Source organism: Dictyostelium purpureum, assembly GCF_000190715.1.
Source record: "Dictyostelium purpureum unplaced genomic scaffold DICPUscaffold_284, whole genome shotgun sequence".
Classification (NCBI taxonomy): Eukaryota; Evosea; class Eumycetozoa; order Dictyosteliales; family Dictyosteliaceae; genus Dictyostelium; species Dictyostelium purpureum.
Window position 1 is genome coordinate 1 of NW_003519620.1, and position 17,157 is coordinate 17,157.

The 17,157-nt window shown below is 26.3% G+C and overlaps 8 protein-coding genes across 8 annotated transcripts; 5 read left to right on the top strand and 3 right to left on the bottom strand.

Annotated features, from left to right (window-relative positions):
• Window positions 1-286: 286 nt before the first annotated feature.
• On the bottom strand, window positions 287-2,223 carry DICPUDRAFT_57437 (uncharacterized protein). The gene is made up of 2 exons (XM_003291528.1): window positions 1,783-2,223; window positions 287-1,293 (listed from the first exon to the last, which is right to left on the bottom strand). Exons 1-2 carry the CDS (start codon window positions 2,194-2,196, stop codon window positions 394-396), a joined length of 1,314 nt encoding a protein of 437 aa, XP_003291576.1. The 5' UTR covers window positions 2,197-2,223; the 3' UTR covers window positions 287-393.
• Window positions 2,224-2,788: 565 nt separating this feature from the next.
• DICPUDRAFT_39209 (uncharacterized protein) lies at window positions 2,789-3,340 on the top strand (the record flags this gene model as incomplete). Its single annotated transcript, XM_003291516.1, has 2 exons — window positions 2,789-2,901; window positions 2,977-3,340. Coding segments are annotated over 2 exons (477 nt in total), but the record flags the coding sequence as incomplete, so codon positions are not given.
• A 439-nt stretch (window positions 3,341-3,779) lies between these two features.
• Window positions 3,780-6,476, top strand: DICPUDRAFT_82233 (uncharacterized protein; the record flags this gene model as incomplete). The annotated part of the gene is made up of 3 exons (XM_003291517.1): window positions 3,780-4,041; window positions 4,119-4,270; window positions 4,344-6,476. The coding sequence occupies 3 exons, from the start codon at window positions 3,780-3,782 to the stop codon at window positions 6,474-6,476; spliced, it is 2,547 nt and encodes an 848-aa protein (XP_003291565.1).
• Window positions 6,477-7,523: 1,047 nt separating this feature from the next.
• On the top strand, window positions 7,524-9,727 carry DICPUDRAFT_5265 (uncharacterized protein; the record flags this gene model as incomplete). The annotated part of the gene is made up of 2 exons (XM_003291518.1): window positions 7,524-7,810; window positions 7,894-9,727. Coding segments are annotated over 2 exons (2,121 nt in total), but the record flags the coding sequence as incomplete, so codon positions are not given.
• A 288-nt stretch (window positions 9,728-10,015) lies between these two features.
• DICPUDRAFT_82235 (uncharacterized protein) lies at window positions 10,016-10,652 on the top strand (the record flags this gene model as incomplete). Its single annotated transcript, XM_003291519.1, has 2 exons — window positions 10,016-10,184; window positions 10,249-10,652. 2 exons carry the CDS (start codon window positions 10,016-10,018, stop codon window positions 10,650-10,652), a joined length of 573 nt encoding a protein of 190 aa, XP_003291567.1.
• A 166-nt stretch (window positions 10,653-10,818) lies between these two features.
• Window positions 10,819-14,321, bottom strand: DICPUDRAFT_156179 (RNA polymerase I, second largest subunit; the record flags this gene model as incomplete). The annotated part of the gene is made up of 3 exons (XM_003291529.1): window positions 10,819-12,906; window positions 12,980-13,292; window positions 13,369-14,321. The coding sequence occupies 3 exons, from the start codon at window positions 14,319-14,321 to the stop codon at window positions 10,819-10,821; spliced, it is 3,354 nt and encodes a 1,117-aa protein (XP_003291577.1).
• Window positions 14,322-14,799: 478 nt separating this feature from the next.
• On the top strand, window positions 14,800-16,296 carry DICPUDRAFT_82237 (uncharacterized protein; the record flags this gene model as incomplete). The annotated part of the gene is made up of 1 exon (XM_003291520.1): window positions 14,800-16,296. One exon carries the CDS (start codon window positions 14,800-14,802, stop codon window positions 16,294-16,296), a length of 1,497 nt encoding a protein of 498 aa, XP_003291568.1.
• A 136-nt stretch (window positions 16,297-16,432) lies between these two features.
• On the bottom strand, window positions 16,433-17,098 carry DICPUDRAFT_39223 (uncharacterized protein; the record flags this gene model as incomplete). The annotated part of the gene is made up of 1 exon (XM_003291530.1): window positions 16,433-17,098. One exon carries the CDS (start codon window positions 17,096-17,098, stop codon window positions 16,433-16,435), a length of 666 nt encoding a protein of 221 aa, XP_003291578.1.
• Window positions 17,099-17,157: the final 59 nt, after the last annotated feature.

Below are 17,157 nucleotides of genomic sequence, written 5' to 3' on the forward strand. Positions count from 1 at the left end.
GATACTTTATGCAGTACTATATTTTTATGAATTCATAAAATTGGGTAAATACAAACCTACAATTTTTTTTTTTATTATGACAGTTTACTTTTGGTAAAAAATAAAAAAAATAAAAAATAAAAAATAAAAAATAAAAAATTGTGTATCATCATAATTACAAAACTATTTGATTTTAAAATATAATTAAAATTTATCATAGTAAAATAAAAACTTTCCCCTTTTTTGATATTACTATAAAGATAACTATATTGTTATTTTTTTTTATTTTTTTTATTTTATTTTTTTTGAGGGTGATATTTATTTTTGATTTTGGAAGAAAAAAAAAAATATCTTGGGACTTTATATTATTATGCAAGGTACCATTCTATGTTTTGTATGACCAAAAAATTTTATTTAATTTGTGTTATTACTATTATTATTATTATTATTACTTGTTATATTACGAATATATTCAAAAGCATTAAAAATTGAATATTGTGCTGAAATTGAAATATTTTGAATAGTTTCCAAAGAATATTTGAAAAGAAAATGTGAGATGGAATCGATTGAAGCAGCTTTGAGTAATGATAGAGAGAAATAGGGAATAGAAGGGTTTTCAACTTTATAGAATAATCTATGAACTGAAATCAATGATGGGAGAATATTGGCAGCAATTCCTAATAATTTTGATATAGTACGGCAATTGAGATAATCTCTATTAATTTTCATACTTTCTTCATCATACCCTTTTTGAACCTCTTGAGTAATTCTTTGAATTTCCATTTCTCTTTGATTTTCTCTTTGGCTTTCGTCTTCACTTTCGCTTTCACTTTCAGACTCTTCTTCCTCTACTTGACTAATTCTATTTAATTCTAATAATTTTTCATTTAGTTCGTTGTGAATATTAAAAGTTTTTCTGCTGACCCTGTCTTCAAAGTGATAGTAATGTTGCCTTGATTTTTCATCAAAATAAATTGAATAGTTTGAAAGAAAAGAAAACAAAATATTTGAACTGATTCTAAAACCAATAAGAACTAAAACCAATTTCCAATTTTTTAATGCTGAAAAATAACTTTTATATAGAGGTTGACTATTATCTCCAAGACTTACTCTTTTTGTAAACTTTAAATATGCTATTATTTCAAATGGAGATGCAACAACTGTGGCTAAAATTTCTGATATAAAATTCTTAAAAAATGTTTCGCCCCCAGATTGTTCTTTATTATCCTCTACCCTATTTAAAAATTTTGAAATAGTACTTTCAACAATGTGATGTGATAATGGAAACCCAAGTATTAATAAAAAACTTAATTTCTGAAGAAAAGATTTAAAAAAAAAAAAAGTAAGTATAAATTAACTTTTAAATTATGAGTATTAATTAAGTTTAACAAAAATCACACAAGTCACATATATAACTAAAATCCCCTTTATAATATTACCCAATTATTGTGAAAATTTTATTGAAATTTAAAAAAAATTATGTTATTATAGGGTAGAAAAAGATTTTTTTCGCTTACAATTTTTTTGATTGATTTAATTTTATTTTATTTTATTTTATTTTTAAAATTGTTTATTAATTTATTAAAGGACACTTTATATACACGTGTTTTTTAATTATTAAAATCTATCCACAATTATTATTTCAAAGTATTGTCAATCTACATTATGGATTTTATTATATTATAAATGAAAAAAAAAAAAAAAATATTGGGTACTATAAAAAAAAAATTCAATTTACAAAAAAAAAAATATAAAAAAAAATATAAAAAAAAAGATACGGCCACAATTACTATTACTACTTACTTTAAAATCATCATCACTATCAGTTGAATATTTGATTGCCAAATTCTTTAAATCTAAAAAATAACTGATTGATGAATTTAAAAATGATGGTAAAAACTCTTTAAGTGTGGATGATATTCTGGAATAAAATGAAAACCAATTGGTAAGGGAGGATGAACCAAATATATCATATAATTTTCTTTTTTCTATATCTGATAAAATAATATATGCTTCATTAATTTGAATCATTTTTTCATTTGAGCCACCTCTATCTGGATGACAAACCAATGATAATTTTCTATATTGTTCTTTTATTGTGCTGGGTGATGCATCGGTTGGGCATTCTAAATAATTATATAGTTCTGGGTATCTGTGTTTATTTATATTTGATATAAAATCATTGAATGCCTGTTCTGCATGTTCTGTATGACTCATTTTTTAATAAATTTATATATATTAAAAAATATATAAATAAATAAAAAAAAATGGTGTTAAAAAAATTAAATTTAATAAAAATAAAAAAAAAATTTTTAAAAATTTTAAAAAATAAAAAGTCATTTTTTATTTTTTTTTTTTAAATTATCTAATTTATACATCACCTAAAAAATAAATAAGAAAATTAATATAAAATTAGTTGGTCATTATAATATATATATATTTTCTATTTTGTGTATTTCTTTTTACCTAGGCTTTTTAAAAAAAATTTTTAAATGTAGTTTTTTTTATTTATTTTTTTATTTTAATAAAAATAGGAATGTATTCATCCTTTTTTAACCTTAAAATAATATAATAACAATACTTGTAAACCACTCCACACAACCCCAAATATAGAGTTAAAAATATATATTATCGTTAAAAAAAAAAAAAAAAAAATTTAGCACACATCCCGCTTTTCCAAAAAATTTAAATTTTTGAATAATTTAATCGTTATTGGTATTTTAAAAAAAATAAATTAAAAAAAAAAAAATAAACCAAAACTATTTCATTTTTCATTTTTATCAAACAACATATATTTACAAAAATTATTTTTCTCAAACTCTACAGAAATAAAATGAATTCATTCAGAGTTAAAAAACTTTCAGATAAAGCTACCATTCCACAACGTGGTACAAAATTTGCAGCTGGTTATGATCTTTCAAGGTAATTACCTTATATAATTTAGTTTTTAAAAATAATTTATTTATTTACCAATTTAATTTTTTATTTTTATTTTAGTGCCCAAGATTTAGTTGTACCAGCTCGTGGTAAGGCCTTAGCAATGACAGATCTCCAAATCGCAATTCCAGAAGGTACATATGCCAGAATTGCACCAAGATCAGGTTTAGCATGGAAAAACTCCATTGATACAGGTGCTGGTGTTATTGACTATGACTATAGAGGAAATGTTGGTGTTATTCTTTTCAATCATTCTGATAATGATTTCAAAGTTAATGTTGGTGACAGAATCGCTCAATTAATTTTAGAGAGAATCGAGACACCTGAAGTCGAAGAGGTTGATAGTTTAGATGTTACCGAAAGAGGAGCTGGTGGTTTTGGTTCTACCGGTGTTTCTGTTGCTGTCAGAAATAAACAAGCCTAAATTTAGGATTGTGGTAAACCATTTTTGTAAATATTTTCAAAAAAAAAAAAAAAAAATATAGTGGAGAGAATATTGCCATTTATAAATATTTAAAATATTCAATTATCATAAATAAAATTTATTTATTTTTTTATTATTTTAATTTAATTTGAATTGTAAAGTTATTAATAAATATTCTGTTTATTTAAAAAAACTGAGAAAAAAAACAAAAAATAATTATATATTTATTTTTTTTAATTTTATTTTTAATTTATTTTTTTTTTTTTTTCCGAAATATGACTTTTTTTTTTTTTTTTTTTTTTTTTTTTTTTTCATTTTGAAAAACGATTCTTTTTGATTCTTTTAGTTTTTTATAACATTATTACACAAATAATATAGTTTAATAACAATAATAATATATAGAAATAGTAACGGTAGTAATAATAATATAAAAATAGAGATGAATAATAATAAATTAAATAAATTAATTGAATCAATAGATCAATATATTATTGAAAATAATGATGATAAAATCGATAAACTTTATAAATCATTAAACAATGAAGAATATGATGACTTACCAGTATTAAAAGATGCAATTACCATTGCATATAACATTCTTTTAGGTGATTCATTAAACTTTTCATTAAGAACCGATTTTATGAAGAAATTATTTTTATTACAAGATCTTAAAGAAGGTGATTTCGAAAGTAACCCACAGGGTAAATATTTATAATAATCAAAAAATAATAAAAAAAATAAAATTTCTAAAATATTAATTTATTTCATATTTTTTTAGAATACTTTGACAAAGTAGATAACAATATTAAAAGTTTAACAGAAACCCCATTAAACCAATTAGCAGTTTTAGTATCGGGTATTTCTTTTTTAAATTTATATGTACAAATTAATTGGACCGGTCCAACTCTTGAAATTTCAAAAGAGTTTACTGTAATGTATAATAATATTAAATATTAAATTCTCTAATAAAACAAAGACATATTAATTTTTTTTTTTTGGTTAGTTCCCAAATGATAATAAAGAAATTAGAAAATTATTAGAAGTTGATGGTGAATATATCTATTCAAAATGTAAAAACCCAATCTTTTTATATTTAGCCAAAATTTGTTTAGTTGATAACTATTCATTTTTATCAGATAATTGTAAATCAGCATGTTGGTGGAGTTGCAGAGCAATTATGACACATCAAAAATCATTATTTAATCCAACACCAACATTCAAAACATTATTAAACGAAAGATTCCAAATTGTAGTTAGATTTTATTCCATTGACTCATTATTAAACTCAAATGAAGATGAAATGGACACATCAGACAATAGTGGTGATAATGAAAAATCAAAAAAAGATAAAATCAATTTATTAAAAGATTTAGCAACCAGAGCAATTATAGAACAATCATTAGTATTCAGTTATTATAGACAATTAAATAAAATTAAAGACTCTGTTGAAAAAGCCTGTGAAGCTTCAGAATTAGAATGTTCATTAACTGGTGCTTTAGGTAGAAGAACTCGTTTCCAAACTTTCGATACAGCTCAATTAGTAATTCAAATTAATAACGCACGTAAAAGAGATGAAGATGTTGAAGATACAGTTTTTGACAGAAATACATCAATTAAAAGAGAAGTTACAAATGATGACCCAACTTTACTCGTTAGACCAGCATTAAAAGAACAAGTCGAAGGCCAAAATAAAAACTTACGTAATATTGATCAAGCTTTAATTTTGCTTCAATGTTTAAATGTAAAGAACCAAAATATTAACAATGGTTTAACCACCGAAGAGATGATGCCTTACATTCAAAAGACATTAGAAAAATCAAACAATTGGCTTATTCATTCAATGGGTCTTTTAATTAAATCAAGATTAGAGATTGTTTCCTCCAAAACTGCCGAACGTGCTGTTCTTCAAATCCAAGCACTTGTCGATCAATATGATGACCCAACTTCAAGCGGCTTTGAAAGAATGAAATTCGTTTACAGTTTAGACTATCCAACTCGTTGGGAAATCGAAAAAGAAGTTGCTGAAAGATTTATTGGTATTGGTGCAGCTGCCTCTGCTTTTGAAATTTTCGAACGTTTAGAAATGTGGGAAGAAGCAATTAAGTGTCTCACCTTTATGGGAAAGAATGCTCGTTCCGAAGAATTAGTAAGAATGCGTCTCGCAATCGAAGAAACACCAGAACTCTACTGTGTATTAGGTGATTTGAAGGGTGATCCAGAGTATTATATTAAAGGTTGGGAACTTTCAAAGAAACGTTATTCACGTGCTCAAAGAGCTTTAGCACGTTGCTATATGGAAAAATTAGAGTACCAAAAATGTATCGAATCTTTCACAATTGCTTTATCCATTAATCCATTATTCCCAAATGCTTGGTTTACCATGGGTTGTGCTGCTATGAGAATCGAAAACTGGGAAACTGCCATCAATGCATTTTCAAGAGTAGTATCATTAGAACCAGAAGAAGGTGAAGCTTGGGCTAATTTAGCATCAGTTTATATGTACTTGAAACAAATGGATAGAGCCTTCAATGCTCTTCAAGAAGGTTTAAAACATAAAAGAGAAAGTTGGAAAATGTGGGAAAACTATCTCCATTGTTGTGTTGCTATCAAAGACTATCAAAATGCAATCATTGCACTTAATCAAATCTTTGACCTAAATAATAAAAAAATAGATCTCAAAATTTGTACACTAGTCGTTAATCATGTTATCAATAACGACATCGATAGACAAGGTATTCCAGGTAGAAAGATTGAAAAAATTGTCTCTGAAATGTTTGGCCGTATCACTTCAAAACTCACCAACAATCCAGATTTATGGCGTATTTACTCTCAATATCATTATTCATTAGGTAACACCGATAAGGCAATTGATCTCTTACAAAAAGCATGTCGTTCAGTCGAAACTGCCTCATGGGAAGGCCAACAACCAACTTTTGAAAAGGTTGTCGAATTTAATAATAATTTATGCAATCTTTACTTTGAAAATCCAACCACATCAAATATTTATTCTGCAAAACTCAAAATTAAAGGTTTAATTAAAAAATGTGAAGTATCTTGGAAACATACAGATTCATTTAAAACATTAGAGCAATTATTAATTAAATTGGAAGAAAAAGAATTGGAATTAAAAAAATAATCAAAAATAAATAATAATATATATACTTTTTTTTTTATTTTATTTTATAACTTCACATAACCGAAAGAGTTAATTCCTTTTTTTTTTTATATTTATTTAAAATTTTTTTTTTTTTTTTTTTTTTTAAAACTATTATATAGTTCCTTTTTTCTTTTATTTTTTTCGATTTTTTTTTTTTTTTTAAAATTTAATCTGATAATTATTCCAAAATAAGCCCTTTTCGTTATGAAGTTAAGAAAAACACTATATGGCACTACATTCACAAATTGGAAGTTAGAAAAAAATTAATTAAAAAAAATAAAAAAAAACTGACAATTGGAAATAAGAGTTCCAAAAAAGATAACACCTAATTTTTAAAAATCATTATTTACAAAACGAAAAATAAAAAAAAAAAATAAAAAAAATAAAAAAAAAATAAAATTTAATTTTTTTCTTTTTTTTTAATTATAATTTATTTTTTTTAAATTTTATTTATTTTTTTTTAACTTTGCTTTTTGTATTTAAATTTTTTTTTTTTTTTTAAATTTCAAAAACAAAATACACAATTAATTACATATATATATATATATATCTCATTCAAGAAACCTTTTTTTTGTATAACTTTTTTGTATCACTAAAATATATCAATACATATTTTTATTTTATAATATATAAATAAAATAAATAATATTTTTTTTTTACACACACCCAATTCATATTTTAAAAAATATCAAAAAACACACACTTTTTATTTTATTTTTTTAAAATAAAACAAAAAACACCACTTTTCCACATTTTTAAAATATTTTAAATTTTTCTTTATTATTTTTATTTCTTACAGATATATAAATATCAAATTAAATAATAAAAATAATAATAATTAAACAAAATTTATAGAGGAATAAATATATAGTTTAATAATTTTTTTCATATTTCAAATATATTAATTAATACACATAAATAAAAATGTCATCAATTACAAATATTAGAAACAATAATATTAAACAATTAAAAGATATATTACTCGGTAAAGGTAAATTACCATCAACTCAAATTAGAAATATAAGCTATTTTAACCAAAGAGTTAATAGCAATAATAATGAAAATATAATAAATGGAGAGGTATTAAAATCATTCAAACATACTGCATTTAATAGCAACAATAACGGTAATGTTTTATTATCCTCGACTTCACTTTTAAATCAACAACAAAAATATTTACAACAAAAATATAATGGCAGAAATTATGCCACCACAAGAGAAAAGGTAATCGAAAACGGCAATTCATTACCAACTGACGAAAATCTTCAAGAAGTAACCTATAAAGAATTATTCGAAATGAGCGATTATGAGACGTATGTATTTTTTTTAATTTTATTTTTAAAACTTTAATTTCATATTAACATTTCATTATTTTTTTATAATAAAATTTCTATAGTATTATTAAAAGATTCGAATCATTAGCATATGCTTCAAATGAAGAATGTATTAGATATTATTTCAAAGCATTGGTTTATAGTGGTAAAATTAATAAAGCAAATATTGGATTACCACCACCAACTAAAAAAATGAGAAAGGCTGCAGCAGAGGCATTACAATCAGAGGAAGCATTAAGAGGATTTTTCCTTCGTTTCAACCATTTCCCGGAAGTTGCAGAAAAGATTCAACAAAAACCAATTGTCCCAATTTTTAATATAAATGCTAATGGTAAAACCAATCTATCATGGCTCGATCGTATTGTTCAATTACTTTGGTTACCAGTTTTATTATTCCTTTTATATTCCCTTACAACCGAAACAACAAAAGAAACAGGTGTCAAGCGTCATCAATTTGCTAAAGAATATAACGCTGACTCGCAACCTCCAACTTCATTTGAAGATATCAAAGGTATCGATGAAGTTAAAGATGAGTTAGTAGAAATTGTTGATTACCTATTAAACCCAGAAAAATATGCCGAAATTGGTGCCAAGTTACCAAAAGGTGTTTTATTATCTGGTGAACCAGGTACCGGTAAAACAATGTTAGCTCGTGCAATTGCTGGCGAAGCCGGTGTTTCCTTCATTTTCACAACTGGTTCAAGCTTTGATGAAAAATATGTTGGTGTCGGTTCACGTCGTATTAGAGAATTATTCACTGCTGCCCGTGAAAAACAACCATGCATTATCTTTATCGATGAAATTGATGCAGTTGGCAAGTCAAGAAATAACACCCAATATAATGATACTCTTCTTCAATTATTAGCTGAAATGGATGGTTTCGAAGGTAATAGTCAAATTATGATCATTGGTGCCACCAATGCTCCAGATTCACTTGATCCAGCTCTTTTACGTCCAGGTCGTTTTGACAGACATATCGCTGTACCAGTTCCAGATATCAAAGGTAGAGCCGAAATTCTTAAACACTACCTCAACAAAATCAAACATCATGTTGATGTTAAAGCTGATCATATCGCCAGAGCCACACCGGGTTTTACAGGTGCTGATTTAAGCAATCTTATCAACACTGCCGCTATTAAAGCTGTTCAAACTGGTAAAGAAAGTGTTACTCTTAGACAAATCGAAGAAGCTCGTGATGATATTTTAATGGGTCGTGCTCGTAATGGCGCAGTTATGAGCGAAGAAGCTCGTCGTAATACAGCTTATCATGAAGCAGGTCATGCTCTTGTTGCAGCTATGACCGATGCTGCTGACCCAATTCACAAGGCTACTATCATTCAAAGAGGTTCTGCATTAGGTATGGTCTCTCAATTACCAGAAATGGATCATGTTCAATTTACAAGAAAACAAATGATGGCCCGTCTTGCAATTTGCTTAGCTGGCCGTGCTGCCGAAGAAATTTTCTTTGGTGATGATGGTGTAACTAGTGGTGCCTCATCAGATTTCCAACAAGCATCCTCTCTTGCTTATTCTATGATTACCAAGTGGGGTATGTCCGATAAATTAGGTTTCACTTATCACAAAGATAAGAGTATGTCACAAGAGGTTCAAAAAATAATCGACGACGAAGTTAGAGAACTTTTAGACAAACAATACAAATACTCTAAAGATCTCATCATAAAGAATAGAGATAATATGGAAAATTTAGTCGGTGAATTATTAGAAAAAGAAACTTTATCTGGTGATGAAATTTTAACAATTTTAAACGTTAAACAAAAACCAATTCTCCCACCAATTCAAAAACCAAACCCACAAAACAATACCAATAATAGCCACACCCCATTTATTTCTCCACCACAATCCGGAAATTCATTATTACCACCACTTGTACCAAATATCCCAAATATTGCCACTCTTGAATAGATTTAAAACAAACTTTTATATATTTATTTAAATTGTAAAAAAAAATAAAATACAAAAAAAAGAATTATATATATAAATATTAATTATATTAGTTATAGTTAGATATTTTATATAATTTTATTATAAAAATATTAATTTTTATCTTTCCAGATATTTCTTATTTTTTTTCTTTTTTAAATTAATTTTTTTTTTTAAATTAATTTTTTTTTTTAATTTTATTTAGGGGTTAAAAAATATTATTTATATTTATAAAATATTAGGATGATATCAAATTTAGTGGATAGTTTTTTAAGAGAGTCTATAACAAGACAATCTAATATATCTTTATTTTACTTGAATAATTTTGGAGAAAATACATTGAAACCAGATAAAGTTTCAGGTAATCAACTTAATTTCGAAACATTTAATCATTTAACAAATTATTTTAAAGGTAATTAGGTTAAATTTAAGAAATCATTAAAGGCACTTTATTAACAAATTAAAATTGAATATAGTTTATAAATATAATAATAACAATAAAGTTATAGATTTTGATAGTGTTGGTTATTTAAAAGAAAATTTAACAGAACTAGTTAGTAAATGGGTAAATTTTTATAATGAAACTAAATCAGATTCAATTATTTTTATAATGGATCAATCTCAATATAATCAAGAACATTTAGAACTTTTAAAACAAATGGTGCATCAATTATTAAACCACAAAGAGATATCCCCAAACACCAAAGCTATATTTCTTTTGAACAAATTAGAGAATGATGTATTGGATCCTTCAAAATTAATTATTAAACAATTAGAACTATTTAAATTAGAAAAGCATTGGTTTATTCACTCAGGATACAATACAATAGATAGCACAGAAGAAGCACTATTTTGGTTATCCCAAAATTTAGAAAATTAAAAAATAAATAAATAAAAAAAATATTTTTCTTTTTTTTCCCCACCTATGGGAATTTTTTATTAATAAAAACAACTATTAACCAATAAATTTTTTATATTTTTTTAAAATGTTTTATTTTTTTATTTTATTTATTAGATTTTTTTTTTTTTTTAATACTAACTACTTATTAATTAACAGTTAATTTCATTGTTATATTAACAGCAGCTAATTCAGCAACTAAATAAGTAAAAACATATGGTATTGAAACTATTGAAATTGAATCAGTTGATTTACAAGCTTTACATTCTGAAACAGTTTGGTTGGAATAATCTTTTTTGGAATAAATAGTGAGAGTTGAACCACATAATTTACAAACTTTAATTTTAGCAAAATCGGATGATTTCATAAGACGATCATTAAGACAGAAGGAGGCACCATGAGCTAAAAGACTGTCACGTTCCATTTCACCGAAACGAATACCACCACCAACTTTACGACCCTTGATTGGTTGACGAGTTAATGCATTAACTTTACCAAGAGCTCTTACTTGATATTTATCTTTAACCATGTGACGAAGACGTTGATAATAACAAACACCAAAGAAGATTTCAGCTTCAAATTCTTTACCAGTAGTACCACTGTACATAGTTTCATTACCGAAACGATTAAAACCAGATTTAGATAATTGTTCACCAAAGAAATCGATTGCTGTATTCTTTTCGTCAAATTGGAAGGCAGTTGCATCTTGGAATTTACCATGAATGGCACCAGCTTTACCAGCAAGAATTTCGACTAACATACCAATAGTCATACGGGATGGGAAAGCATTTGGATTAATAATAACATCTGGTTTCATACCACTTTCAGTGAATGGCATGTTAACTTCTGGCCATAATTGAGAAAGAACACCCTTTTGACCATGACGTGATGAAAACTTATCACCAATAACTGGATTACGGTTGTAACGGAGTTTAACACAAATATTATTAATTTTAGATGGCTCACGACCTGTACCACCACTTGCAAATAAAATACGAACCTCTTCGATATATGCTTCTTCTTTACCTTTATAATCTTTAACAACTTGTTTACCATCGCTTGGACGAATATAAGTGTAGTATGGTTCTCCAGGTTTAATAAGACGACCTACAAATGGTAAACCATCTACATCAATAAAATCGCCTAAATTATCAACACTTGAGTTAGGACGACCAAAGAAAGTTTTCTTTGATTCAAAACGACTGAGACCTTCATCTAAATCTATATATTCATTCTTGTAAACTGAACCATGACCAAAACCACGTTCATAGGCTGATTTATTAATAATCATAGCATCTTCCATATCATAACCAGTATTTGAAATTACGGCAATTACAGCATTACAACCATGAGCATAGTCATTAACACGATATTTAAATTGATTTTTAGTGTGAACAATTGGTTTTTGAATATTTTGAATCTTGTAAAGCTTATTATCGGTACGGAATGGGTATGAGTGTAATGGAGTACCCATAGTTTGTTTGGCCATTTGACATTGATACATATTTCTTGGTGATTGATTGTAATCTGAGAATGGAGTAAGATTGGCTAATAATGAAAACATTGCAGTTGGTGAGGTTTCGATATGAGTTGTAACACCTTTAATAACTTCGTTTGGAACTACAGCGATTTCCATATATAATTGTTCCTGTGGACCAATTAACTCTTCTTTACCACTAGTTAAATTAATAACAGGTCTCATGAAACGAGCACCACTTGTAAATAATGAAATACCTGGATATTGAGAGTTTTCTACTGATGATGGTGGTGAGTATGAAATTTCGATAGTTTTTGGAATAGCTGGTTCGGTACCAACTGAACGAAGATAACGGAGCATTGTAACTAATTCTTCACCTGCTTTTTGTTCGATTTTACCAATTACACAACCATCGAGTGTAATTGTAAGATATTGATGTGAAAAAACTGTAGTCATATCGATTGGTAACATTCCATGAGTTGCTAAAAATGATGGGATTAATGGTCTAGCTTTCAATACCTTTTGGTCTTGTAATGGATCAACTGTAACTAAACATGCTGAAGTAAGATGATTTAATAAACCACATGGTGCACCATCTGGTGTATGTACTGGGCATAAGAAACCCCATGATTCTGGCATTAACTTTCTAATAGATGTAGTTTTCATAGTTGCAAAGAAAGCACCTCTGTGAATTGATCTAAAATGTGAAATAAATCTTAAAAAGTTTAATTTATCTGCAATAACAACAAAACCTGAAGTCTATAAAATAATAATAATTGGTTATTATGGTTGGTATTATTTATTTACTATAATTATTATTAATACTACTTACTTGTTGTAAATCTAAACCTGAATTTGATCTTAAATTACCAGTAGCTAAAAAGTAATTGAATCTATCACCAATTTTGAAATTCTTTTCGACTGTCTTTTTAAATACATTTTCTAATTTATCATTTTCTTTCTTTTTATCTTCAAAATGTTTTAATGTAAATGATCTAGTTGATTCTAAATACTCTGTTAATTTTTCACCCAAAATGCTGCCAAAAATTTGACCTGCAAGTAAAACTTCATGAAAAGCAGCTGAATCAATATTATCTGTACCTGATTTACCTGCAACCATTGAATATAATTTTTGAATCATTAAACTATAATAATAATTTAAATATTAATATATTTGATTTTTAAAAGTAACTTTATAAATTATATATAATCTAAACTTACACTAATAAATTATATTTATCTTTATAATTTGGTAAATGTACAAAAACATAGCTATCAATAAACCATTGACCAATTTGAGTATTTGAAAATGATGATGGTAATTGACTTCTAGCTCTGAAACGTGAACCAATATAATCTAAAACTTCTTCTTGAGTATTGATATTATTAATTTTTTGTTCACGAAGTGATAACTCGACACGATCAGTAAGAAAAGTGTTTTCATTATCTCCTTGAACTAAATTTTCATAGATTTCTCTTTCGGTGGTATCTTTGAGTGCTTTGAGAAGTAAGGTGGCTGGTAAAAAGAACTCTTGACGACGATAGAGGAAACGAAGTGTAATTTGACCATCACTGATATAATGAAGATTATTTGTAATTGAAGTACGATCTGGACGTACACAACGAATTGTAATACCAAATTTAGTGTAACCTGGGCCACGATTAGTCCATGCTTTTCTGTGGAGGGCTACTGGGTGATTTGCTTTAGTCATAACCAACATACGTACTACTTTTTCATTACCATTAACAATAAAATAACCACCTTGTTCTAATTCTTCTTCTCTTTTTTCGATTAACTCTTCTGAGGATAATCCATTTAAATGACAAAATCTAGATTTTACCATAATTGGCATTCTACCTAAATCTACATCAACTTTGTGGATTGGTTCGTCTGAATCAACACCTTCATATAAACTGACTTCACCTTTAAATGGTGCATCGTATGTTACACCTGCTTCTCTTGCTTCATTTGGATAAAATCTAACCTCCTTTTCTTTAAAATTATGTACTGGTTTACCTAATTTTAATTGAGTGAATTTAATTTTATATTGTCTTTCTTTATGTTCGAAATATAATGGTTCATTTGATTTTAAAATCAAATCAATACCATGATCTGTAAAAAAATCAAATGAATCAATATGTGGTTGAATTAATGATTTTAATTCTTCACTCATTCTTTTTTTTTTTTTTTTAAATATTTATATATAATTTATTATTTTGATTTTTATTATAATTGTTATTTTTGTTATTATTATTATTTTTGATATTATTATTTTAATATAAAAAAATAATTTATTATAATAAAATTATATATATATAAGTATTTAAAATACGAATATAAAAAAATAAAAAAAAAAAAATAAAATAAAATAAACGAAAAAAAAAAAATTTCGAAAAAAAAAAAAAAATTTTAAAAAAAAAACGATGGAGGTGGTGCATATTAAAAAAACTTTTTCGTTTTTTTTTTTTTTAATGCAATTTTATTTTTAATTTTTTTAAATTTTAAAATTAATTATTATAATAATTTGTTTTTTTAAAAACAACATATATACAAATATATAAATATATAAATATTATAATAAAATAAATATAATAAAAAATTAAAAAGTAAATTAATATACATTTAATTTTCAAAAATAAAAAAATAAAAAAATGCCAAGTTTTTCATGTGATAAGTGTGGAACTGTTATTGTAAAAAAAAATGTTAATTTCCACAGATGTTGGCCTACTGAATATTCATGTGTTCAATGTTGTAAAAGATTAACCTTTGAAGAAGTAAAGTTACATTCTGTTTGTATTTCAGAGGAGCAAAAAGTTCAAGGTAAATTATTTAGAGGAAAGAATAATCAACAGCAACAACAACAACAACAACAACAAAAGAGAAAATTAGAAGAGGAGCAAAAGAAAAAAGAAGAGGAAGAAAAGAAAAAGAAATTAAAGGTTGAAAGTGATTCATCAGACTCAGACTCAGACTCAGACTCATCAGATTCAAGTGATAGCGAAGTTGAAAAAAAAGATAAAAAGAAAAAACAAGAAGAAAAGAAAAAAGAAATTAAAAAGAAAGAGAGTGACCAAGAAACCTCAGACTCATCAGACTCATCAGATTCATCAGATTCAAGCGATAGTGAAGATGAAAAAAAGAAATTAAAAGAAACTAAAAAGAAAGTCGAAAGTGATTCAGATAGCAGTGATTCATCATCAGAATCTGAAGATGAAAAGAAAGATACCAAAACTAAAGCAGTAACTAAAGACAGTGATAGTGATAGTGACAGCGACAGTGATTCATCAGATTCAGAATCCGAAGATGAAAAGAAAAAAGATTCAACAACTAAAGCCAAAGCTAAGGAATCAGATGTATCATCAAGCGATAGTGATTCATCAGATTCAGAATCTGAAGATGAAAAGAAAAAAGAATCCAATGCCAAGAGTAACAAGGTTGTAAAAGATAGTGACTCAGATAGTAGTGATTCATCAGATTCAGATTCAGATTCAAATAAAAAAAAGGTAGCAGCAAAAGCTAAAGATTCATCAGATTCAGATTCAGACTCATCCGATAGTGATAGCGAAGATGAAAAAAAAGTTAAAAAAGCCGAATCAAAGGATGTAAAGATGAAAGACAGTGATGATTCATCCTCAGATTCAGACAGTGATTCAGATGATGAAAAGAAACCAAAAAAAGAAACCAAAAAAAATGATAAAGATAGTGATTCATCAAGCTCAGATAGCGATTCCTCAAGTTCAGATAGCAGCGATGATGAAAAACCAGTAAAGAAAGGAACCAAAGTAGAATCTAAAAAAGAAAGTGATAGTGATTCATCATCATCATCATCATCATCATCATCATCAGAATCAGAATCAGAATCAGAACCAGAAACTAAAAAGTCTGCAAATAAAAAAGAAGAATCATCAGACAGTGACTCCTCATCAGATTCAGAACCAGAATCTAAACCAAAAAAGAAAGATGTAAAAAAGAGTGATAGTAGCGATAGCGATTCATCAAGCGATAGCGAAAGTGAAAGTGAAAGTGAAAAGAAAGATAATAAAAAACAAGTTAAAGAAGTTAAAATGAAAGATAGTAGTGACAGCAGCAGTAGTGATAGTGACAGTAGCAGTAGTGACAGCGACAGTAGCAGTAGTGATAGCGATTAAATTTTATTATTCATTAAACAAAAAACAATGTAAAAAAATTATAATAAAAACTTTACTTTTTTTTTTTTAAGATTTTTTAAGAAATATTTTTTAAGATTTATAAATTTAATTAAATCTTTATTAATTCATTCATTTTTTATTTTGAAAAGTTAATGGTATTACTATAAATTGATCTTGAAGCGGTTTGACTGTTTGATTGTGTTCTATTAATATTATTATTATTATTATTACTATTGTTATCATTATTATCCAAAGATTGTATTTTATATAAATGATTTATACCGCTAACAAATGAAGATCTAACCCTATTGATCTCCATCATTGAAAAGTTTTTAAACTCCATTGTACTGATTGGTTCATTATCTTTTAAAGATTGTAGATGGTTCATTAGAGAGTTATTTAGTTTGCTCTGTCTTCTATTTAAAATATCTTCAATTAAACTTCTAATTTTATTTACATCATTGATATCCTCAGGACATGATGATAGAAGCATTGTTGATATTTCTATAAAATTATCTGGTAAGTCGACGAAACCATCAGTCACTCTGTTCTCTTGTATATATTGTTGTTCTAAATAATCAAATGACATCCATTCTGGGGGTACTATATTACACTTTTTCTTTTTTTTTAATGATACTGCAAGCCATAGTGGTACTTTAACTGGAAACGATGGTATGAATGGGCCGTATTCGCCTGATAAAAAAATTAATGATTCCATTTTAAAATTGGGCACTATTGTAATAATTGTATCTTCTGCTAAAAATTCTATTTGATTTGGTGTCAATCCTATATTCTCTTCCATTTTATATATTTATTTAATTATTTAACTATAAATAGTTTTTATTTATTGGTTTATTGGTT

Coding starts and splice junctions, on each gene's coding strand:
- DICPUDRAFT_57437 (XM_003291528.1), bottom strand. CDS start 2,196: ATGAGTCATACAGAACATGCAGAACAGGCATTCAATGATTTTATATCA. Junction 1,294..1,782: donor ATAGTGATGATGATTTTAAA/GTAAGTAGTAAT, acceptor TCTTTTCTTCAG/AAATTAAGTTTTTTATTAAT.